Source organism: Chiloscyllium plagiosum, unplaced genomic scaffold (assembly GCF_037043375.1).
Source record: "Chiloscyllium plagiosum isolate Xiang-an unplaced genomic scaffold, Cpla_swu_hap1 HiC_scaffold_5, whole genome shotgun sequence".
NCBI classification, from domain to species: Eukaryota; Metazoa; Chordata; class Chondrichthyes; order Orectolobiformes; family Hemiscylliidae; genus Chiloscyllium; species Chiloscyllium plagiosum.
This window is the reverse complement of record NW_028270143.1, coordinates 82,980,322-83,006,608: the sequence shown is the minus strand read 5'-3', so window position 1 is coordinate 83,006,608 and position 26,287 is coordinate 82,980,322. Positions and strand designations below refer to the sequence as shown.

At 40.5% G+C, this 26,287-nt stretch overlaps 1 protein-coding gene across 5 annotated transcripts in view; it reads right to left on the bottom strand.

Moving 5' to 3' along the window:
• The window catches only part of malrd1 (MAM and LDL receptor class A domain containing 1), a 449,554-nt gene that overhangs the window by 100,408 nt on the left and 322,859 nt on the right, over positions 1–26,287 (bottom strand). For all 5 annotated transcript variants that reach the window (XR_015757232.1, XR_015757233.1, XM_043690416.2 and 2 more), the window contains one exon: positions 25,792–25,993. Coding sequence is in view for 3 of the 5 variants with exons in the window: in XM_043690416.2 (XP_043546351.2) it covers positions 25,792–25,993 (202 nt within the window). In the remaining 2 variants the exon portion in view is untranslated. The remainder of the gene's footprint in view (positions 1–25,791; positions 25,994–26,287) is intronic.

Sequence of the window (26,287 nt, the reverse complement as noted above, 5' to 3'; positions counted from 1 at the left end):
CCTACCTGTAACCCTGCGCTTCCCATGGGTAATCCATTTAGCCTGTAATTTAGTATTGCCAGTCCAGTTAACTTGCACATCTTTGGATTGTGCAACGAAAGCTAAGCACTCAGAAGAAACCCACGCAGACTTGGGAAGAATTTATGGAGTTTGCACAATCACCCAAGGGTGGAATTGAATCCAGGTCCATAGTGCTGTGCGGCAACAGTGCTAACCACTGAGCCACCATGCTGCTCCAAAGAGCTGCAGTCCAAACTGGAGACATTGGATCAAATCAAAGATGGTGAATGTTACCTGGACACTTTGCTCTAGAGGGCAGTCACACCCCTCAGACTAGATCATTCAGGGACAGGAGGGTGTGACTTCAGTCGAATCAAGTACATTGACTTATGGGTAGTGTTTGAGGAGCCTTGGTCCCTACAATTGTTCAACAGCTATGTGGTTCTTGCAAGCCATGTGAGCAAGAGTGGGAACTGTGAGTAAGATAAATGATTCAAATAGCATTGAACAACCTGGGAGCCACGCAAGTGGCAGGGGGGAGGGGGGAAGTAGGAATATTTTAATAGTGGTTTAAATATTTAGGGAGATGGATAGTGTTCTCTGTACCCATGAGTGTCAGTCTCTAGAACAGAGTTATCATTTATGTTAGCAGCAATGACATTAATAGGACTAGAAAGTGGGTTCTGCTGAACGATTTTGAATAGTTACAAGCTAAACTAAAATGTAGAATCTCCAAGATAGTAATCTCAAGATTACTACTTGAAACACAAGCAAATTGGCATGGCTTATATAAAGAGGTAAAAACAATGACTGCAGATGCTGGAAACCAGATTCTGGATCAGTGGTGCTGGAAGAGCACAGCATGGCTTATATAAAGTCAAGGCATTAAATGTACGGTTCAAAGGTTGGTGTGGGTGGATTGAGTTTCAGTTCATACAGGACTAGCACAATACTGAGATAGAACAGAACTTGTCTGGTTGGATAGGCATCACTTGAACTGGCTGGAAGTGGGCACTGCAGATGCTGGAGATTGAAGTCAAGGTTAGAGCAGTGCTGGAAAAGCACAGCAGGTCAGGCCACAACTGAGGAGCAGGAAAATTGATGTCTTGGGCAAAAGCCCTTCATCATGAATTCCCTTGAACTGTATGGGAGTCAGTATCGTGGAGAATTGAGTAACTAGGGCTGTAGAGAGGGCTTTCATTTAATTAGACAGGTGAGGGGGTTGCAAGCGAGATATGTAGGTTTAGGAAGCAAAAGTATACAGCAGCATTGTAGATGGAATTAGCTTTATTGTCACATGTACTCACGTGAGTACAGTGAAAGTTTACAAGTTGCCACTTATGGCACCACCTTAGATACCTAAGTCCAGATTCTTGAGTACAAATTCTTAGAAAAAAGTGTGGATCTAACCATGGATCAAATTATTTTGGATCTGATAATGTGAAATGATCCAGGACTATGAAATTATCTCAGAGTAGAAGTTCCCTGAAACTGTGACCAAACTTAGCATTCAGTTTGAGAGGGAGAAACATATCAGGAATAACTGTGCTAAACTTAAATAACAGTAATTTCAGAGAAACGAGGGCAGCTGGTGCAGACTAGGAAAGGAGTTTAAGAGAAGAGATGATTGAGGAACAATGGCAGACATTTAAGAAAGTAACTCACAACTCATAACAAAGATATATCCTATTGAGAAGAAAGGATTCTAGGAAAGAGATAAATAAATCATTGTTAACCAGGGAAAAAGGGCTTATGCCCGAAACGTCGATTCTCCTGCTCCTTGGATGCTACCTGGCCTGCTGTGTTTTTCCAGCAACACATTTTTCAATTTAACCAGGGAAAAGTCAAAGATGCCTTCAAATTCAACAAAAAAACATACAATGTGGCAAAGATAATTAAACCAGAAGACTGGGAAAGTGTTTAAAAATAACAAAAGATGACCAATATATTTAAAGACCAAAACAGACAGCAAGAGTTTCTTTAAATACATGAATAAGTAAGATAGAGGCCACAGAGAACATAGCACCCTTATAGAATGAATCTAGGGAATTAATATTGGGTAATGTGGAAAAGACAGATGAACTTTTCATCAGTCTTCACCATGGAAGACATTAATACCTTTCCAACAATACTATTTTCGCTAAGAAGAGGGAAAGGAGTGTAAGAAATCAATATAATAATTGTGTTGTTGTTGTGTCGCCATAGTCTTACCAGACCATAGGGGTTGCTCTCTCATTAGAGCAAAGTGACTGGTGGTGATTTAACCTGAGGGCCACCAGACCTCAGATGAGGGAAAAGGATGAGAAGGAGAGTCCTTCATGACAACCTCAAACCAGTGATGGGAATTAAACCCATGCTGTTGGCACCACTCTGCTCTGTAAACCAACAATCGACCAACTGAATAATTTTCACTGGAGAAAGCAACCACAGAAACTAATGGGACTGAAGGTCAATAGGTTCCCTGGACCTGATGAGGTTGCTTTCTAGTTTATTGAAGACATAGCTAAAAGAGATAGTGAATGCAGTTATGATAATCTGCCAAGAATCCTTAATTCCTGGAAAAGTCTCTGCCAATTTAATACCTTATTCAAAAATGTAAGGAGACAAGAAAAGGTAATGAAAGCTCAGTTAAATTAATATTGAGAATTTTATAGTAGACCATTTAAAAATTTAAGAGTGATTGTATATAGAACACAAAAAGCTAGCATCCACATTAGCTGATTAGGTAAGGTAAATGGAATATTAACCTTCTTTCAAAGGGAATGGTGGACTGACGTGAACAGTTTTAGTCTCCTTATCCATGGGAATAGTGAGAGTATAAGTGAGCAGATTAAGCATGATTTTATAAAGAGGAAATTATGCAAGACACATTTATTAGAATTTTTTTAGAATGTGACAAGCAGAATAGATAAAGGGAAATCAGTAGATATAGTATATTTGGATTGTCAAAGGCCATGTGATAAGGTGCAGCACATTAGGTTACTTAATAAGATAAGAACCCATCATGTTGCTGGTAATACATTAGGATGGGGAGAGGATTTGCTAAGTAATAGAAGACAGAGAGTTTGGATAAAAGGGGATATTTTCATGAGAGCAACCTGTGACTAACAGAATGCCACAGAGATCAGTGCTAGTGCCACAATTATTTACAATATGTTTTAATGATATAGATGAGTGAAATTAATGTACTTAACCTAAATTTACAGATGACACAAAAAATGTAAGAAGGCAAATTTTGCAGATAAATCAAAGTGTCTAGAGAGGGACCTAGACAAGTTAAGCAAGTGGGCAAAACTTAGCAGATGGAACTTAATATGAAAAATGTTAAGTTATGCACTTTTACCAGGAGAATGTTATTTAAATGGAGGGAGACTGAAACAAACTACAGCACAGAAGGATTTAAGAGTGATTGTATATAGAACACAAAAAGCTAGCATCCACATTAGCTGATTAGGTAAGGTAAATGGAATATTAACCTTCTTTCAAAGGGAATGGTGGACTGACGTGAACAGTTTTAGTCTCCTTATCCATGGGAATACATTCCAGCATTGGAGGTAGTCCAGAGAGGTTCACTATACTCATTCAAAGTATGAAAGGATTGTCTTATGAGGAGAGATTGAGTAGATTGGGCCTGTACTCATTGGAGTTGAGAAGAATGAGGTGACCTTTTCGAAGCATGCAAGATTCTTGCGAGATTGGGTTGGGTGTTGACAGGGTAGATGTAGAAAGGTTGTTTCCCCTTGTGTGAGAGTCTAGGAGCAGAGGTCTAAGATCAAAGTAAGGGATCACCCCATTTTAGATAGAGATGAGGACAGATATTTTCTTTTAGACAGTAGGGAATGAATGGCTTTCCCACAGAGGCCTGTTGAGGCGACATCATTAAATATATCCAAGGCTGCGATAGACAGATTCTTAATCAGTAAGGGAATCAAGAATGATGAGGAAAAAGCAGGAAAGTGGAGTTGAGGATTATCAAATCAGCTATGATTACATTGAATAGCAGAGCAGAACCATAGGGCCAATTGGTCTACTTCTGGCTTATATCTTACGGTCTTATGGATTGGGGAGAACTGCCCTAACAAAATACATGATAAGATGGTATTGGGGATGGGTTTGGGAAAGATGCATATTGGTGGCCAGCATTGCAGTGAGCTTCCATAGCAGGAAAGCTATCACTAACTGAGAAATGATTCTGCTGAACATTTTCTCCTCAATAAAGGACCACCAGACCCTTTTTTCCCAACTAAAGGACAGCTTCTTGAACACAATCCATAACTTTGTTATTCCGTTATGTTCCTGTCCTGATCTGGGAAATAGTTAAATGCTTATGAATAATCTTTGTACAGACCTCTCGGGAGGAACCATCTGCTTTTGTTGCTGATGGTCTTGAAGGCAGAAAGGGCATGCAATCCCTGGGAAAGTGTCATTCCTGTACCCAGCTGGCATCATGCCTTTGCCATAATGACATTCTGGGTGGGAAGACCTGTAGTCAATTTTTCCTCCCTAACCCCAACTGAGGCTCTCAATTGCCTAATTAATGGACAGTCACAGTGCTGTTACAGCACAGAGCAACAAATACACTAAACTATGAAGAAGATTCTCTCGGCAGAGCTAAGTGATTCCACTGATCCCAAAATCGAACAGCTGAAAGCTCTGCAGTCCAGCTTGTCCAGTCATGAATGGTGGTGAATTATTAAACAGTTAACAGGAGCAGTAGGCTTAATGAACATACCCATTCTCAGTGATGGCAGCAGCCAGCATGTCAAATAAAAGACAAGACTGAAGCATTTATATTTGTCTTTGGCTAGAAGAGCAGAGAAGATGACCTAGCTTGGCCTCTTTCTGCAGTACCAATTTCCACCCATGCCAGTTTTCAGCCAAATTGATTTATTCCAAGTGACTGCAAGAAATTGGTGGACACATTGGGTTCAGCAAAGTTTATGGACCCTGAAAATGTCTCAGCTGTTGTGATGTGATTTGTGCTCTGGAAATTGTCATATCCTTTGCCAAGCTGTTCTTGTTCCAGAGCACTGGCAATTAACCAACAATGTAGAAATTGCACAAAAAGAACAGAACAAATTCAATCTGACAATATATTCAGTCTACCTCGAACCATTAGAAAAGTGCTGAAAGATGTTGGTGATTGTGCTATTGAGCAGGTTTGATGTATGAGAGATTGAGTCAGTTAGGATTGTATTCACTGGAATGAGAAGAATAAGGGAGAGTCTCACAGAAACCTATAAAATTCTTATAGGTCTACACATATGCAGGAAGGATGTTCCTGATATGGGGGAGACCAGAACTAGGGGCTCTAGTTTAAGGATAAGAATAAACTTTTTAGAACAGAAATGAGGAGAAATTTCTTCACTCAGAGAGTGGTGAATCTGTGGACTCACTACTACAGAAAGTGATTGAGGGTGAAATATTATATATTTTCAAGAACAAGGTAGAACAAAGAAAAGCAAAGAAAATTTACAGCCGAGGAACAGGCCCTTCGGCCCTCCAAGCCTGAGCTGATCCAAATGTACTGTCTAAACCTATTGGCCAATTCCTAAGCATCTGTATCCCTCTACTCCCAACCTACTCATGCATTTATCCAGACGCATCTTAAATGAATCTATCGTGCCTGCCTCTACCACCTCTGCTGGCAATGCGTTCCAAATGCTCACCACCCTCTGTGTGAAGTACTTGCAGCGTGTATTCCCCTTAAACTTTCCACCTCTCACCTTGAAAGCGTGACCTCTCGTTACTGAATCCTTTACCCTGGGAAAAAGCTTGTCTCTATCCATCCTGTCTATACCCTTCATGATTTTGTAAACCTCAATCAGGTCCCCCCTCAATCTCCATTTTTCTAATGAAAATAAACCTAACCTACTCAACCTCTCTTCATAGCTATCACTTTCCATACCACAACATCCTCGTAAACCTTCTCTGAACCCTCTCCAAAGCATCCACATCCTTAGTTCTGTGGCAACCAGAACTGTACACGGTGTTCTAAATGTGGCCAAACCAATATATTGTACAACGTTAACATGACTTGCCAGCTCTTAAACTCAATACCCCGTCCAATGAAGGCAAGCACACCATATGCCTTCTTGACCACTCTATCCACCTGTGCAGTAACATTCAGTGTACAATGGACCTGCACTCCCAGGTCTCTCTGCTCATCAACTTTTCCCAAGGCTTTTCTGTTCATTGTATAATTCACTCTAGAATTAGACTTGCCTGAATGCATCACCTCACATTTGTCTGGATTGAAATCCATCTGCCACTTTTCTGCCCAACTCTCCAGTCTATCTATATCCTGCTGTATTCTCTGACAGTCCCTTATGCTTTCTGCTACTCCACCAATCTTCGTGTCATCTGCAAACTTGCCGATCATACCAACAGGGCCCTCTTCCAGATCATTTATGTATATTACAAACAACAGTGGCCCCAACACTGTGGAACACCACTGGTCACCTTTCTCCATTTCGAAAAACTCCCTTCAACTACTACTCTCTGTCTTCTGCTGCTCAACCAGTTCTTTATCCACCTAGCTAGAACACCCGCACACTATATGACTTCACTTTCTCCATTAGTCTATAATGGGGAACCTTATCAAACACCTTCCTAAAGTCCATGTATATGACATCAACAGCCCTTTCTTCATCTGTCAACTTGGTCACTTCCTCGAAGAACTCTATTAAGTTGGTAAGGCACGATTTCCCCCCCCACAAAACCATGTTGCCTATCACTGGTAAGCCCATTCATTTCTAAATATAAATCGATCCTATCCCTCAGTACCTTCTCCAGCAACTTCCCCACCACCGACATCAGGCTCACTGGTCTGTAGTTACCCGGAATATCCCTACTACCCTTCTTGTACAGGGGGACAACAAGAGAAACCCTCCAGCACTTCACCTGTATTTAAGGATGCCACAAAGATATCTGTCAGGGCCCCAGCTATTTCCTCTCTCACCTCCCTCACTCCCATCCGGTCCTGGGTATTTGTCCACCTTAATAACCTCTAGCTTACCCAACACATCTTCCCTACTTATGTCAACATGATCCAGACTAATCAAACTTCTATTTCTAATCTCAAGATTCATCATGTTCCTCTCCTCAGTGAACACTGATGCAAAGTAATAATTCAGAATCTCATCCATTCTCTCAGGTTCGGTATACAGCCTTCCTTTGTTATCCTTTAGTGGACCAATCCTTTCTCTAGTTACTCGCTTGTTTCTTATATAAGAATAAAATGCTTTGGGATATAGCTCTTGCACCTGAAGGGATCATGGGATATTGGGGGGGGGGGGGGGGGAATGGTAGGGGGTGGGTGGAGATGGGACTAGGGTATTGAGTTTAATGATTAGCCATGATCATACTGAATGATAGAGAGGGCTCATATTGAGTAGCAGATAATTGGCATAAATTTCATTGTAGCACAAGAGCAGTAGATGTATGGGAACATCACCAGCTGCAAGTTCCCATCCAAGCTAAAAACTGTCCTGACTTGGAGCTGTATTGCTGTTACTTCACTGTCACTGGGTTCAAATCTTGGAACTCCTTTGCTAGCAGCACTGTGAATATCCCTACATCTCCATAGCTGCAGCAATGCAAGAAGGTGGTTTTCAAATATCTTTTAGAATGCATTTAGCAATGGGTAGCAAATGCTAGCCAAGACAATAGTGCTCATATCATAAAGAAGGAAAAGAATATTTAAAAAAAAACACCAAGCAACTATGTTTTAAGTTTGAGAAGTTGGTTATAATTCTGAGTGATTGGATAGTTTTGTTAAGAATTCAGTTTACTTTGCCTGAGGACTATCAGCCTGAAGTCGGGTTATTAACTATGACACTGTGATAACTTTGTTGTGCTTGCTCCACTATTTTATCAATATTTTCCCTCATGGTAAGCGTTGTGACCTTAGCAATAAACGACTTTTATTCGGAGTTATGCTTATGCTTTTGAATATGAACTGATTTTTAAACTCCTAATTTGGAGGAGAGCAACAATTTTAAAAGTTATTGGCCCTCAATATACCTTGATGCCTTCATAGGAGAAGAGATTAGCAGTTAACATAAACCTTAATCCAAAAATCTGTTGTCAGCAGAAATCAGTGAAAAGGTAGTCAGAATCTGATTAAAGATCAGAAAAGGGAGCTATCCATGAATATTGAGAGTACTGTGCATTATCAAAGTTGAGATGCTGCAAATATGAAAGGGAATGACAAGATGTAGGGCAGGCTAAAAATTGATAAAGAGTATGCTGCACAGTCAGTGTGAAGGAAACTCCAGCTGTATGAGCCAAAGACAATGGAGTGAAGTGGAAATGTGATTCAAGTTGGAATTTGGGTGCAAAGAAAGTCAGTCGTACTGCAAGAAGGAAGTGCTCCAGAATGAGAGGTGAGTTGGATAAGATAAAAGGCATGGGCTGTGAGGACGACCTACAGTGAGACCAGCACTAGAATGTAGTCACAAGCTACAGCACGGTCTGAGTGCAGGGAAAGAAGCTAATTAGTGGGTAGGATCGATGAACATTTCTGGCTTTTAAAGTGAAAGTAAGGTCATAATTTTGTATTTAGGCTTTCTGTGTTTTTCTTCTCACTTTTCTTAAAAATAACTGGCTCGGTATAAGATTGAGAATGGTGATTTTCTGCTCTAAAGAAAATCATTTCAGGTAAGTATAAAGAGGAGAAAATCTAGATGAATTAATTTATACATTAAATGAAATAGAATAGCGATGGGAGGATGGATGATGTGTTGTTACTGCAGCGTGTGGAAGCTGCTGGACACCAAAGTGACCCAGAATAAACACATCTGTATTCAGTGTTTGCACCTCAAGGGACTTTGGATCTGAGTTGAGAAGCTGGAATCTGAGCTGCAGACAATGTCCCACATCAGGGAAGGGAAACCTTACACTAGAAGGCAGTCACATCCCTCAGACAAGGTCGTTCAGATTTGGTCTGTGATCAAGGACATGGCTGTAGGTGAAGCAAGAATGGGGATTCAGAGAGATGCAGTTTAGGAGCTTTGGCCACTACAATTATTCAGCAGCTATGTGGTTCTTGTATGCTGTGTAGATGAGAGTCAAAGCTGCAGGGCAGATGAGCAAACTGACCATGGAGGAGGAAATAGAAATGTGATTGCGATTGGGGATGGTAAACTTGGGGGCAGGTGGTGGGTAGTTACTGTTCTCTGCATCTGTGAGTAGGGGACCCAAAGGTGGTGTTTGCCAGGGTTCTAAGAATATTTTCTCTGGGCTGGAGAAGAATCTGGACTAAGTGGGAAAAGATTCAGCTGTCATCATCAGGTTTACATCAGTGACATTGGAAAGGATGGAAAGGAGGTTCTGTTGAAAGAATTGAAAGTTAGAATTCACGTTAAAAAGCAGGACCTCCAATGTAATAATCTCTGCAATACTACATGAATCATGAACAAGTTGGCAAAGGATAAATAAAGTCAAGGATGAGTATCCTATATTGCTCAAAGCCTGTTATGAGTGGAATGGTTTTCAGTTCATAGGGAATTGGCACAAATACTGGGGTAAAATTGAGCTATTGACTTCACTTCAATTAAACTGGGACTAGAGTCCTGGTGAATCAAATTACTAGAGCTGTAGAGAGGCTTTTTATAAATAAAGGAGGGGAGTGTTTGGGAGATGTGAAATGTAGACTTACAAATCAAAGGGATATGATGGTATTACAGAACAGCTACTTGGATAATGATACCCAGAGTGGGACATGAAGAGACAAAATGTGCAAACATAGAGAAACAGCAGGACATTGGGTCAAAGGGGGAAAAAATGATAAAAAGGCAACATTTCATGATTGGGATGGGGTAGAATAGAAGGAAAGATTGGGTCTTGGGTGGGGGTATGAATGGACCAGGAGTACCCAGGAAGGGTGGTGTGGAGATTAGGATTTGTGAGAGAACTGGAGGGAACGTAGAGGAAAGATGGGCGGAAGTTGGGAAGAGAGCCAGGGGCAGTGCAGATGGAAGACAGAGGGGGAGCAGTCCTCTTGGGTCCTGGGCCCTCCTTGTTGCTACTCCTACCCCCAGGTTTCTGGACCCACTTTCCTTCTCCCTCTATCCCATGTCTGGCATCCCTCTCCCCACCTCTGAAGCCCAGTTCAAATTCATACATACTTTGCTGCACATGTGCATAATGTCACACTAAAGTTTACATGATGACATCAGTGCTTAAAACTGTGCCTTCCACAATAAGAGCTCATGCGTACTTGCCCATGGTTCCCAATGCCAACAAATATTTCCAAAAGGAATTACAAGACTATGAAGAAATAATGGGAAGGTGAGGACAGTCACAATGGGCGAATTGGTCTCCTTTCATACTCTGAAGAAGGTTTGAAGAAACTTTGGCTATGATACATTGATTAATGCATTCGGTGCATCCATTAGTCCCAAAAGAAACTTCGTGATATAGCTGGCTAGATTTGATCAGCCATCTCAGTGTTCAGGAGAATCAATAGCCTTTTTAATAGATATCATCTAGCTGGATGTTAAAAATATGGAGCTTTGTAGGATGAATCAATTAGAACTGTATAGTAGGCAGTGTTGGCATGTTAATGATCATGGTCTAATATTCAATCAATTGTCAGTGATTGATTAACTCTGTGGGTTAGATTTTTTTAAACTGTAAAATGCAACAAGCTATGAAGACACACTGCATTCCATGATTTCTCTGTCTGCATCTTGCAAAGTGACAAATTGACAAACTGTCAGGCACAGTCATGACTTTGTATGAAAGGACTGTGCAGTTGTCACTACTACCAATACTGTCATGGAGTACGCAAATTAGTGAAGGGGAGGTCAAGTATGTTTTTTTCCTTTTAGTTGGTTCCTAACAACCTGTTGCAGATTCAGTTTAGTCGCTATGTCCTTTAGGACCAAGTCAATCAATATTGGTTGTACTGAGTTACTCTTGGTGGCAGAGTTAAAGGCCCCTGTGCAACTGAATGGCTTGCTGGGGCATTTAAACGTTAACCATTTTGCTGTGGGTTATGAGTTATATTTAGCCCAAAAAATGTAAGGATGGCAGATTTCCAACCCTTAAGGAAATGTTGAATTAGAGGGTTAATTTTAGCAAAGATTGATATTAGCTTCATGATGACCAGTAAAAGGCAAAGTCACCATAGTCTTACCAGACCATATGGCTGCTCTCTCAGAGAGAGAAGACTAGTGGTGGTTTAACCTAGGGGTCACCATGTCTTAGGTAAGGGGAGAGGTTGAGAAGATCAGGCATTCATAGTAACTTCAGCCGTGCAGGTATTGAAACCAAGCTGTTGGTGCCACCCTGCAGTGCAAACCAGCCCTCCAGCCAATTAAACTAACAGACCTAGATCCAGATTTACTCATTGAATTTAAATTCTAACAATTACCATGGTGGGATTTCAATCCAGCCCCCAAAGTATTAGTTTGAATTACTTTGAATTGCTAGTCTAGCGATGTTACTACTATGCCATCCTTTATTGGTTGACCAGCATAAACCTCAGGATGGTTTTATCCTAGATTTCTTAAAAACGAAGGCAATATCATGCGTGGAAATAGTGATGTAACAATACTTGGGAATCAAAAGTGCATGAAAAAATAACGATCTGCATCCATGAACACCAACTAGCCACGAAACGACATGACCAGCTATCCTTAGTAGCCACACATGCAGATGACAAGCAACGTGAATTCGACTGGGACAACACTACTATTATAGGACAAGCCAAACAGAGAACAACCAGGGAATTCCTAGAGAAATGGCACTAATCCACAGATTCAATCAATGAGCGCATCGACCTGGACCCAATATACCGACCACTGCAACGGACAGCTGGAACTGACAACCGAAAGCGGCAGATCCAAACCACTACAAATGCCGAAGGAAAGATCACAGAAGCGCTTCACATGAGGCTCCCAAGCACTGAGGATGTCACCTAGACAGGGGACGAAACGTCTGTAACACAAATTCCCAGCTCGGTGAACAGAACCACAACAACGAGCACCCGAGCTACAAATCTTCTCACAAACTTATATTTATCAACTTTAAAGGTTGCACATGGTAACCCATCCGTTCTGATGTCCGTGACTAGGCTGTTGTGTACCATCAGAACTTTGCTGTGTGGACATTTCACCAAAATTGATCTTGGTGAAATATTATTATTACTGTAAAATATTTGGAATTAAAAACTGGATCTTCTTACTGAGGAGAGATGCCTGATTCCGTCAACATCTGGGACATTATAATGTGTCTGAAACTTATTAAACCAGGTAATTGGAGGATGGTATTATTCTCTGCTGGCTTCTCTCCATTGTGGGGAGGAAGATCAGACTTTCAGATCTATCCTGGTTCTTTACTTTTGTCTTTTTTAACCTCAAGTTGATAGCAACCATCTGAAAGTATGTCAGATTTGGAATAGTTCCCCAGAGGGACTAGGAGTATAGTGTAAAAGATCTATTTATTTTCGATCTTTAAGTAGAGAAGGATTCATTTCCTGAGAATGGCACGAAAGCCCAGATTCAAGTCTCCAGGAGCACCAGCTTCTGATTAGGCTTTGTATTCTTAATAAGACCATAAGACATAGGAGTGGAAGTAAGGCCATTTGGCCCATCGAGTCCACTCCGCCATTCAATCATGGCTGATGGGCATTTCAACTCCACTTACCCGCATTCTCCCCGTAGTAATAGCATGGTAAGAGGCCATTCACCTGATCACATTAGAATTCCATCGATATAATATTGAACTTTAGACATTTCTTGTAAATTTTATGTTAAATCTGAGCCAAGGTTAGGTCATGATAAAACTGGTCATATCTTTCCATTAGGAAGTTTGAATGGCTTGAATGAAAATAATCCTACCCCCACAACTCCACAAGATCAATTATAGTCTTTGAAGCTGAAGGCTTTATGCTAATGAGCCTTTTGAACCCATGGCAAAGCTAATTCCCAGAACAAGTAGATGAAAATTACCTCTCTTTACTTCTCTAATTTATTTTTAGAGTCAACCTATGAACATACTATACTAATCTTCTCACTTGCATTATTAAGGTGACATCCATCATAAATGCTGCTTTCCTCCTTCATTCTACTCTCTATCTTTTTTCTCATCTAGAGAGCTCTGGCTTTCATTAGTCCACCTTTCCCCACTGCAGAAATATATCTCAACTGCATCTGAACTGCATACACCACTGTTTCATTGCTATTGGCCTGCCTGTCTTTGATTCTTATTTGCCATGGACCAAATGTTCTCAAGGCACTGACTTGATTGCTCACCAATTACTTTTTTTTTGCTCTTGATGGCATATTGTACTTCCTTGAACCTTATCTTGGGTCCCATTCAGCTGATAATTTTGTTTGAACTGCCTTTGGAATAGTAGAATAGCATTAGAAAATGGCTCCATGAGGATATTACTCATAGTTCTGTTCAGGCACAACCTGCCCCAGTCTGTTTGGTTCCACCTCCCTCAAAGTTGATCCAATGTCCCAGGAATTGAAAACACTTCTTTTAGCATCATCGCCTCAACCACAATTTCATCTGCTGTACCTTCTGTTACAACACTCACGAATGTGTGGTACTGGAGTAAGTGGAGATTATTATCCTTGTAGTATGGCTTTTTAGTTGTCTTCCACACTCCTTAAAATCTGCTTTCAGGGCCTTAACCCTTTTTCTACTTTGCATTTCTTCTTATTTTTGAGGTTCACCATCCATTTTGGAGACAGGAATAACATTAAAAAAATCTAAATTTATATTACTGAAAACTGATTTTAAGGAATCTGTTTACTCATCCAGTGAAAGCTTTTAAAGGTTAATTCACCATTCCTGTGTTTTCTCTCGGAAGATATGATCAAGCAGTCTTCTACCTTATTTCCAACCTATGTCCCCTAACATGGAAACAGTGGATTGATTGCTCTTGCTCTGTAATTTAAAATTGTATGATTCCATAACTCTACCAACTATTCTCCTTGTGTCAGATCTAGTTTTCCAATTGCATTGTATGACAGACCTATCGAATCTATAAGCCTAATTTGAATACCACGTCTTTTAGTTGGGAATGTGAGTCTGGATAAACATAATTTTTAAAATTGTCTCCAACAGCTCCTTCTTATACTTTCAGCCCCTGCAGAAATGATTTAAAGTAAGCAGTAATCTGTGCATTCTCAATAATTTAATCTGCTGCAATGCTATAATGAATCCTGAAAAGAGATTTACACTTTGTTTTGTTGCATAAAGTAATAGAGATTGCTTCTTAGATACCCTTGATGGGTTTGTGGAGATGTGTGTGCTGAAAGAAGGTGAATATATGATTAAGCGTAGATTGCAAATGCTGAGATATATTCATCAGAAACCTTAAATGCTCTAGCAAGAAGAAACGTTCTAATATGAAGAGTTTACTTGAATGGCAAGCAGAGAAACTCACTAAAAGTGAAAGAATTTCTGCTCATTCTCTTTCTGATAATTAACTTTGTAGCTCATAGCAATTTATTTCATAAACAATCAGACTTTATAAACATTTTAAAGCTCTGACATTACAGCTGTTACATAGAGATGAATATTACCATAAGCTGTGGTGTGAATAAATCAAATGTATGGAACTTGGGCTATGTAAATTCATTGTCAGGAGAATATTTGACGGTGAGCGTCATTCTCATAACAGATCCCTCACAATTCAGGATTATAAATGTATATGCTGTTTCTGTGGTAAGCATTGGAGGCAAATTTAACATTTAGAGCAATTACTATCCACTGCAAGAGACATATCCAATATCCAATCAACAAAACCAAAGAACTGATCATTTACTTCAGAAAGAAGAGAGGAGAACATGTCCCCATCTACAGCCATGGAACGGAGGTTGAGAGGGTGGAAAATGTCAAGTACTTAGGAGGATGACAACCATTTCACTTAGATGCAATGGCCAAGAGGCACAACAATGCCTCTTCTTCCTCAGAAAATTTGGCAAGTCCACAAGGTCACTCACCAACTTTTACAGATGCACCATTGAAAGCATACTGTCCGGGTCTGGTATGGCATTGCTCTGACCAGGACCGTAAGAAACTACAGAAGGTTATGTGCACAGCCCAGACCATCACAGAATCCAACCTCCCATGGACTCTATTTGCATGGCCCATTGCAGCAGAAAGGCTTAACATCATCAAAGAACTATTACACCCCAGCAATGCTCTCTTATAACCTCTTCTGTCAGGCAGAAGATACAGAACCTTGAACACATACACCAGCAGGTTCAAGAACAGCTTCATACCGGCCGTTATTAGCCTGATAAATAGACTCTCTAACTTCAAATAATGCTGAGCTTGCTAATGTTGATCTTGCCTAGCACACGCCCTGTGCAATGTAACTTCTGCCTGTCTAGTTTCTTTTTTCACTCTATGGTCCGTATGTCCTTGCTTACTATGATCTGCCTGTACTGCTTGCAAACAAAGCTTTTCTCTGTCCTTCGGTACACATGACAATAAATCAATCAATCAATTTATGAATCAGCTGCTAAAGTATGATGATGCTACGTGTCACCATTGAAGCAGTGATTGAAATGCATCACTTAATGTCTGTCAAGGTTGTTTGATTATTTTGAATACATGGCTTATACCATTGACAAAGGGTGATTAGAAGATTGAATTTTCAGAAAGTTTTGATAAGATTGCACACACGAGGTAGTAAATAAAATTAGAATACACGGGGTTGGGGGGAATATGCAAACATAGATTGACAACTAGTTAACAGAAAGAAGAGAGTAGGAATAGGCAGATCATTCTCTGGATGACAAGCCATTACTAGTGTGGTACAAGGATCAGTCTAGTTGACAGATTTTCATAAACGATATTGTGGTTTGGATTTGCAGAGTAATTACAAGAGGCCCAAAATTTCAGATGTCACTAAACTGGATTGGAAAAACGTTGTGAAGAGGATACAAGAAGGCTTCGGGAGAACTTAGGTAAGTGAAGTGAATAGGCTATTCCATGTAGAAGGAATAAATTGCGAATAAGTTTGTAGTTATTCACTTTGGCAGAAATAAAGCTAAAATATTTCTTAGATGCTGAGAAGTTAGCAAATTTGGATACCCAAAAGTATCTGGGCATCCTTGTTCCTGAGCCACTAAAAACGAGCATGCAGGTGTAGCAAGTAATTAGGAAGGTCAACTACATATTGGCATTCATTTCAAAAGGATTTGAGTATAGACATGGAAGATGCTCCTGTTGTTTAGGATCTGGGTGAGAGGTTACTTGGATTAAGATGGACAATTTTGGAATCCTTTCTTAAGGAAGGGTATACTTGCCATAGAGTGACTGCAATCATAATATACCAGATTAATTGTCAGATGATGGAATTGTTTTATGAGGAGAGATTGAGAAACTGGGTCTGTATTTTCTATAGTTTGAAAGAATGAGAGGTGATGTCATTGAAATGTCCAAATTCCTTGCAGGGCACGATAGGGTGGATACAGATGGTTTTTCCAGCTGGGGCTCTAAAACCAGGGAAATAAATTCAGAATAATGGCAGGCCATTTAGGATTCAGATGAAGAGGAATTTCTTCACTCAAAGTATGGTGAGTTTGGCATGCCCTGTCCCAGAGAGCTGTGGAAACATGATCATGGAGCAGGCTCAAGGTAGAAACCTGGAGACTAATGACTATAACAGACAGAGAGATAATGCAAAAAAAAGCATTAAATAGTTGATCAGCCATGATTTAAAAAGGTGGGGCAAGCTTAATGGGCTGAATGATCTCCACATTTTTCGACATTTCTATCACTTATGATAACAAGTTATTCAGGAGCAGTCAACCATGTTCAACTTCATGGTTGTTACTCCAACTCAACAACAACTTCCACACACTGTGCTGTCTCACCCTTATGGTCATCAGCCTCTTTGCTACTGGGATTTTTCAGAAACTCAGGCTGTGTTAGCTATTTGCAGCCTTTGGAAGTATGTTTTACTTTATACTTTGTGAAAGACTGACAGTCAATCAGAATTGAGAGTCATGTTGAGGTTGTACAGGACAGTGGTGAGGCTTCTTCAGGGATACTGTATCTAGTTCTGTTGCCCAATTATAGGAAGGATATTATTAAGCTGGAGAGGGTTCAGAAGATATTTATCAGAATGTTTCCTGGTATGGAAAGGTTTCAGTTATAAAGAAAGGCTGGATAGGCTGGGATTTTCTTTCACTGGAGTATTGGAAGTTGAGAGGTCATAGAGTGGTAGAGATGTACAGTATGGAAACAGACCCTTCGGTCCAATTCATCCATGCTGACCAGATATCCCAACCCAATCTAGTCCCACTTGCCAGCACCTGGCACACATCCCTCCAAGCCCTTCCTATTCATATACCCACCCAGATGCCTGTTAAATGTTGCAATTGTACCAGCCTCCACCACTTCCTGTGGCAGCCCATTCCCCCAACATGCACCACCCTCTGCGTGAAAAAGTTGCCCCTTAGGTCTCTTTTATATCTTTCCCCTTCCCCTCTCACCTTAAAACTATGCCCTCTAGTTCTGGACTCCCTAACCCTTGGGAAAAGACTTTGTCTATTTACCCTATCCATGCTCCTCATGATTTTATAAACCTCTGTAAGGTCACCCCTCAGCCTCCGAAGCTCCAGGGAAAACAGCCCCAGCCTATTCAACCTCTCTCTATAGCTCAAATCCTCCAACCCTGGCAATATCCTTGTAAATCTTTTCTGAATCCTTTCAGGTTTCACAACATCCTTCCACTAGGAAGGAGACCAAAACTGCACACAATATTCCAAAAGTGGCCAAACCAATGTCCTGTATAGTCACAACATGACCTCCCAACTCCTGTACTCAGTACTCTGAACAATAAAGGAAAGCACACCAAACACGTTCTTCACTATCCTATCTACACTTTCAAAGAGCTATGAATCTGCACTCCAAAGTCTCTTTGTTCAGCAACACTCCCTAGGACCTTACCATTAAGTGTTTTTTTTAATAGATATTTTTATTGGAAATTTAACATTTTTACAAGTTTACAAAAATAAACAAAACTCTCAAGTACAAGCATTGATATACAATTAAATCTTAAATAAATAATAACCAAAATTTAACAAAAGAAAAATACCAAGAGAAAATAAAACAAAACTCAACTAACTACTAATCTAACCTACAACTAACCAGAGTGTATAATTAAGTCTCTTACATTATTCAAATAAGAGAAAAAAAAACCAACGGATAACACAGAAATTGGGTAGTGAGATACATGCTCGGAATGTGTTAACATCAAATGTAATAAAACCCGTATTCGTGCAGGATTCCTCTCCTAAGGGGCCCCGGACCAGCCAGGTTTGTAATCTCAATTAAATAAAAGCCCTTGTTAGGATAGCCGAAATATCTGTATTTAAGTAATTCAAGAAGGGCTGCCATATTTTATGAAATATTTCGGTCTTTTGGTGCACCATATTTGTAAGGAAGTCAAGGGGAATACATTCCATAATTAATCTGTGCCAATTTGAAAGTCCAGGGGGGCCCTCAGCCACCCAGTTTACCAAAATATTTTTCCTTGCACGGAAAGAGAATAGAAAATAATCCCTTCCCGTACATGTCCAGGGAGGGAAAGTTCGAAAAGCTCAAAAGGAGAGATACAGGGTCCACTTTAATTTCCGTTCCTAAAATTTCTGTCAGGGTACTTGCTACTTTAGTCCAGTATCTACGGATCTTATGACAGGTCCATAGGCAATGTACAAGAGTGCCCACCTCTATTTTGCATTTGGGACACATTGGAGATGCTCCTGCCTTAAATTTTGCCAATCGATCCGGTGCTATATAGACCCTGTGAAATATCTTCAGCTGGATAGCCTGAGTTCTGTTGCAGATAGTGATTCTTCTGGCATTTTCCCAAATGTCATTCCATGTTTCTATAGAGATTTCTAGTCCCAAATCCTGATCCCATGTTTTAAGCAGATTGTCCATATCCCCCGATACTTCATCATGTAGTAAATGATAAATAGTACTGACGGAAGATACCCCCACTGGTCGTAGCATTCTACATTCTCTATCTGATTTATAAAGACTATCTAATAACGTAGTCTTCTTCTGTATATAATCTCGAATTTGGAAGTATTGAAAGAGGTCTCCATAAGTTAATCTGAATTTCTGACGCAGCTGTTCAAAAGACATCAGGACTCCTTCTTTAAATAGGTCCCCTAGACATGAGATACCCTGGATCTCCAGAGTTTAAAAGTGGCATTTGTAAACCCCAGTTGAAATCCCCATGCTCCCACTATCAGAGCATAGGGGGATCTTTTATGTGAGTTGCCCTCATTTTGCTGCATTATATTCCAAGCTTTAATTGTGTTTAGTATTATAGGGTTTTTACAGTGATCCGTAATGATTGTCCTCTTGTCTGAAAATAAAAGGTTAATAAGTGGGTATTTTACTTGAGAAGCCTTGATGTCCATCCAGATTGATTGCAGATCAGACAAGACCCAATCAGCTATGTAACTTAATAGGGAACTTAACTGATATTTCCTAAAGTCTGGGAAGTCCAATCCTCCCCTTGCCTGTGGAAGCTGTAGCTTCTTTGGCTTAATGAGGGGCTGTCTATGATTCCAGATAAAGGAACCCAACCAGCCATATAATTTACGTAGTGCCAGCCTCGGCAGCATCACCGGAAGCATTCTCATAGGGTATATGAGACGGGGCAGGACATTCATTTTAATTAGTGCTATTCTACCCAGCCAGGAAATTGGAAGGTCTCCCCATCGCTGGAGGTCCTGCCTTATCCTTTCCAGTAAATGCACAAAGTTAGCCTTGTATAACTGACCAAATACTGGGGCAATAAAAATGCCTAAATATAAGAAACCCTCCAGGGACCAACGAAAGGGAAAAAGGGATCCATCCACTAAGTGGGGTATCATAGCAAGGCCACCCATTGGCATAGCCTCCGATTTTGAGAAATTAATTTTATAGCCTGAGAATGCACTAAATGTATTAATAACTTGGATTAAGTGAGGCACGGACATCAGAGGATTACTGAGGAATAGAAGAATATCATCTGCATAAAGGGTAATTTTATGTTTACCTGTACCAATCCTTGGGGCCGTTATATTAGGATCAGCCCGTATAGCTTCTGCTAGTGGTTCAATTATTAGCATAAATAACAATGGCGAGAGAGGACATCTCTGACGGCAGCCCCTATCCACACTGAAGCTATCCGAACCTAAACCACAACTGCTTTGGGATCACTATACAATGTTGAGACCCATTTGGTAAACATCTTTCCAACGCCAAACCTTTCCAATGTGTAAAACAAATATGACCATTCATCCCTATCGAATGCCTTTTCCGTGTCTAATGAGACTACTACTCCTGGTATCTTTCCCTGATGGCAGGCTTGAATCATATTCAAAACCCTTCTAATATTATTGAATGATCTACGGCCCTTAATAAACCCCGTCTGATCCTCCTTTATGATATGTGGCAATACCCTTTCTAGTCTCAGTGCTAACGTTTTAGAAAGATTTTAAAATCTACATTTAGCAAGGATATTGGTCTATATGATGTGCAATCTTCTGGATCCTTTCCTTTTTTAAGGATAAGAGAGATATTTGCCTCTTTCAACGAAGGCGGGAGACAGCCCTGACTATATGCATAGTTATACATGTCCATAAGTGGACCAGCCAATATTCCTGTAAATTCTTTATAGAATTCAGCTTGAAAACCATCTGGGCCAGGTGCCTTGTCACTCTGAAGTTGCCTGATTGCGTCAAGTATTTCTTGGACTGTTAGGGGAGCATTTAAGACCGATACCTGTTCCGGAGTTAGGTCCGGAAAGGTCAAATTTTTAAAAAATGATTGCATCCTCCTAGTCCTGTCTTCACAATCCTGCAATTTATATAAATCAGAATAAAATTTTCTAAAGATTGCGTTAATCCTTTTATGATCATGAGTCAAAATACCCGTACTTTCCTTGATAGATGTGATAGTTTGAGGGGCCTTTTTCTTCTTTGCAAGAAATGCTAAGTATCTACCGGTTTATTGCCAAATTCATATAACCTTTGTTTTGCAAATAATATTTCCCTCTTAGCCGTTTGGTTAATCGTGGTGTTTAGAGCTGTCCTAAGGGCCGTAATCCTTTGCAATTTGATAATAGAGGTCTATCAGCGTATGCAGTTTCAGCTGCTTTTAAGCGAGATTCAAGCAGATGCTGTTGTTCTCCCTTTAATGTTTTCTGGGTCGCTGAGTAGGAGATGATCAAACCTCGCGCGTAAGCTTTGATGGTCTCCCACATCATTGATGGGTTGCTAGCTGTACCTGAATTAATTTCTAAAAAAGTTTTAAATTCTTGAGAGAAGTACTTTACAAATTTACTATCTTTCATCAGGAAGGGGTCCATATGCCAATGCCGAGGGGATGTCCCATTGTTCCTCGCCTTGATTTCCATATATACAGCAGCGTGATCAGAAATTGCTATACTACCTATTTTACAGGATGGTATGGAATTTAAAAAAATCGAGGGGGCAAAAAACATATCAATTCTGGTATGACATTTATGTGGATTGGAGTAAAAAGAAAAATCTCTGCCTTGTGGATGAAGACATCTCCATACATCTACTAATCCTAAATCTTTGTTCAGATCTACCAATTGTCTAGATCTGAGGGATACTCCTGCAGTACTCTTGGGAATCCTATCTATTTCCGGATCCATAATACAATTAAAATCTCCCCATATAATTGTATGATGGGCACCAAGAGCCATCAATTTTGAGAAGGCTTCCGTTATAAATTTAAAAGGATGTGCTGGGGGCAATACAAATTTAAAATCCCATATTGCTCTCCATTTTTAAGGGCTTTAATCAGAATATATCGTCCAGATTCGTCTTTTATCTGATTTAGGATTTTAAAAGGGAAATTCTTCTGAATAAGATAACAACTCCCCTGCTTTTTGAGCTAAAAGAAGAAAAAAAGGTCTGATCAAATCCACCCTGTCGTAATTTCAAGTGTTCTTTATCCAACAAGTGTGTCTCCTGTAGGAGAGCTATATCGATCCTTTCTTTCTTGAGATTTGATAATATTTTCTTCCTTTTGACTGGCAAATTACTCCCCTTGACATTCCAGGTGCACCACTTAACCGACTGATCAACCATAATCGTCCAGGCAAATCCGAGACCCCTCGGGAGGGGAATCCCTATCCAGAACATCCCAAGCATAGAGCATGTAAAATTCACAAAAATAAAGGCTCTCTAATACACTCACAACAGTATAATAAAAAACAATTTCTAAATAAAAAAAATATAAAACGTATTTAAATGGAGATTTTCCCCCTTGTTCCCAGGGGATATCACTTCCTTTCCAAAGGTCCATCGTATCCTCTCCCAACCAGTGCCCCACCCTTGACCCAGGCGCTCCTCAATAGGATGTGGAAAATTCAAATATACTACAGAGCTAGAGTTAACAGTGAACACCCTACCCCCACCCCCCCACCCACACCAACACCTGGATATATTTGGTAATGTTAATACCATGTATAAACATATATAACTATAAAATTACAACCTCAACAAGTAATAATTAAATATAATAATACAAAATAACAAGGGAAAACAACCCCGCTCCTAGAGACAGAAGTAAAATAGAATAAGGTAACCACCTCCCTCCACCAACATTAACTAGACCCCCCGGCCTATATATATATAGAATAATAAAAAAAAACCAAGGGGGTGAGAAAATCGTTAAGTAGAGAACAAATAAATAAATCCCTCTCTCTATCCCCCAAGATAATATTAAACAGTAAGGTAAAAAATAAAGGGGGAGATATGAACCGGAGTGGGGGGAAGGCAAACCAAATCAATTATCTCTTACAATTTATCTAAGAGCGTCCAAAAATTCCTTGGCCTTTTCTGGCGATCCTTCATGATTAAAGCGTAGCATCGCTGGGTAGCGTAAGGAGCACTGAATATTTAAGTCCCTTAAACACTTCTTCGCCTCATCGAATGCCTTCTTCTTTCGGACCAGAGCTGGGGAAAAGTCCTGGAATAACATGATCTTGGATCCTTTATAGATCATGGGTTGGGGATCTTTTCCACAATTTCTAGAGGCTTCTAGGAGTATCTGCCTCTCTCTATAGCTCTGCAGCCGGAACAGGACCGGGCGGGAGCGCTGGTTCGAGCCGGGCCTGCGTGTTGCAACCCGGTAGGCCCATTCTACCCTTACTTGGCCTGATCCAGCCTCCAGATTTAAAAGCTGTGGAAGCCACTGTTCAAGGAACGCTGTAAGCTGGCCTTCCTCTTCCCGTTCGGGAAGGCCCAGCAAAAGAATATTTTGTTGACGAGGTCGTCAATGTGGTTCTCTAAGGTCCGGACTCACTGTTCGAGAGTCCGGACCCGATCCACGGCCGATTGTGCTGTAGTTTCGGAGGTCGCGGCCTTTAGCTCCGCCCCTCCGACTCGGCGCTCGATTTCCTTAATGTCTCGGTCGTGCTTTTGCAGCGCGGCTGAGAGTGAGTCCCATCTACTTCGGGATTCTTCAATAAAAGCGTCGATCTTCGCGTCCAGTTTGGAGATGATTTCCACAAGGCTCGCCAGAGTAGGTAAGTCCCCCGGGGTGGCTGCAGACACCTCTGCTGCAGCTGGAGAGGGTGGGGGAGGGGTTCCTGCCTGCTGAGACCTGTGGGCTCCCTTCCTTTTAGTCATTTTTACTGAAGATTAAATTGTTTAAATTCAATACTAAACAACTAATTAAATTAAACAGCTATTTTAAATGATTTGGTGAGTGTGGTGGGGGTGGGTGACCCAATTTGCCCAAGTCTTGGGAGGAGCACTGTAGACTCAGACTTGCTGGGTCGCCGCCATCTTGGATCCCCCCCCATTAAGTGTTTAAGTCCTGCTAAGATTTGCTTTTCCAAAATGCAGCACCTCGCATTTATCTGAATTAAACTCCATCTGCCATTCCTCAGCTTATTGGCCCATCTGATCAAGATCCTGTTGTAATCTGAGGTAACCTTCTTCGCTGTCCACTACGTCTCCAATTTTGGTATCATCTGCAAAGTTACTTACTGTACCTCTTATGCTACCAATGACCTGATAGAAGTTTATAAAATAATGATGGGTATAGATAGGATTAATGATAATTGTCTTTTCCATATGATGGAGAATTTCAAGTCCTGGGGGCACTTTTTTAAGGTGAGAGGAGAGTGATTTAAAAAAAGACATGAGGGGCAATTTTCTTTACACAGCGTGCGGTTCGCATGTGGAATGATCTTTCTGAGGATCTGGGTACAATTACAACCTTTAAAAGCCATTTGGATAAGTACATGAATAGGAAAGGTTTGGAGATATGGGCCAGGAGCAGACAGCTGGGGTTTAGTTTAGTTTGGGATTATGTTTGACATGGATTGTTTGGATCGAAGAATCTGTTTCCCTGCTGTATGTCTCTAAGACTCTAAGATCTGAAGGTGAATTAATTAATTTTTTTTTGCATACTAGTTGCATATCTACTTAATGTGTTTGTTTCATCTGTTGTGAATATCTGTTACAGTTCAGAATATGCCCTTAGTACTCTGTTAGTTGGGAGATGGCACAGGTGGGGTCCAAGGGGCCTATCAAAAATGCAACTCAACTTGAACCTGTGACTAACCTTCACAGGCCAGTAACAAAGCCAGGTATCTCCTTTGGTTGCTGTTGCTTTTAGAATAGTAAATACACAGGACACAATGATCACACAAAAGATCACTGGCACTGGATTCACCTGTGCTATTTCACACCAAGAGTCTAGGAGAAAGTGGAGGGAGCAGGACTAAGGATCATTAAAAGGCACTTTGCTAATTGTAAGGATTGATTGTTGGGGAATGCAGCAGAAATGTTAAGCACTACGGGAGTTACTGTGTTCATAAGCAATAGGTGTCTGAGTAAATAATGTCTAAAGCTGCTTATCACAGTGACCAGGACAAAACCTGAATGCAACAATTCCTGATTGTACTAGGAGAAAGTGAGGACTGAAGCTGCAGGAGATCAGAGTCAAGAGTGTGGTCCTGGAAAAGCACAGCGGGTCAGGAACATCCGAGGAGCAGGGGAATCAACGTTTCGGGCATTCCTGATGAAGGGCTTATGCCCGAAACGTCAATTCTCCTGCTGCTCAAATGCTGATTGACCTGCTGATTGTACTAGATCCAGACATCCTGCCAACAGTACATTCCAAAGTTATTGCGAGCTTGAAAATAATAAAACAGTCTTTTTATACAGGATTGACACAAAATCTGCCTTCACGTAACCTTAGCAACTTACAAGTTGTGGTAGTTGCTGAATATCTCTCAAATTAGACACGGCAATCTACATAGGCCATCTGACATGATTCAAAGGACCATTTGAATAAGAAAGCAGATGACAGTCAGTGTTTGTGGAACCATTCCCCACAAAGAGAAGAAAAATTAAGGAAGACCAATCAACAAGAAGAAAAAATGTTGATAATGTAAATTTTAAAACAATTTTACATTACAGTTGCAGACCTGCGAACATTAATATGGCAGCTAAAGTATAACTCCTAACATTTCAAGTGCCTTCATTTCTCTAGCATGGAATTTATTTTAGTGACAGAGAGTTTGAATTCAAGATAATTTTTTTTAAACCAGCCATTGCAGGAGACAGGGATCCTGGGATCTACAGGCAACCTAAAGGTTAATTTAAAAACTCATCCATACAAGTAGAGCATAATTGAAGATTAGAATGAAGACAGAGCCTGCGGCTGTCTCACAACTAGAAGTTAGGAGGTGAGAGCAAACTCCCCGTATTACTGCTGACAGTCATTAATGTACAGTGAAGAGTGAGTTTCATGGTACAGTACCTCCAGTAACACATTCCAGGGTAAAAGAGATATCATCAATTGCAATATCTGTGAGGTCATCTCCACCCACTTCAGCTTCAAATAGGATGTTAAATGGATAGTTGTTGGAAATGATGACATTGGCATAAATCCAGTTGTCCTCCTTGTTCCCAGTCACTGACCACATCAACAAGGGCATTCCATGTTCTCCGGCACTGTATATCTAGAAAAGAAAAGGTATTTCATAACCATTACCATGTTGACAGGGAACAGAATGGATTTGCTCATTTTTCATTTTTGGGTCACTGCTTTAAGCACAGTTTATCTTGCTTCTGAGCTGTTACCGCGTCTGGAATGCTAGACACATTTTGTGAGAAGTTGTGAATTTGAACATTGCTCATTTTGATTTTGCGTCAAACCAACAATTAAGAATGGGAAAACTCCAAAAACAATTCAATCGCCGTGTTTTTTCTTTGCTTATTTCAGGGGAAGCCTAGCATTTCAAATAGATATTGTT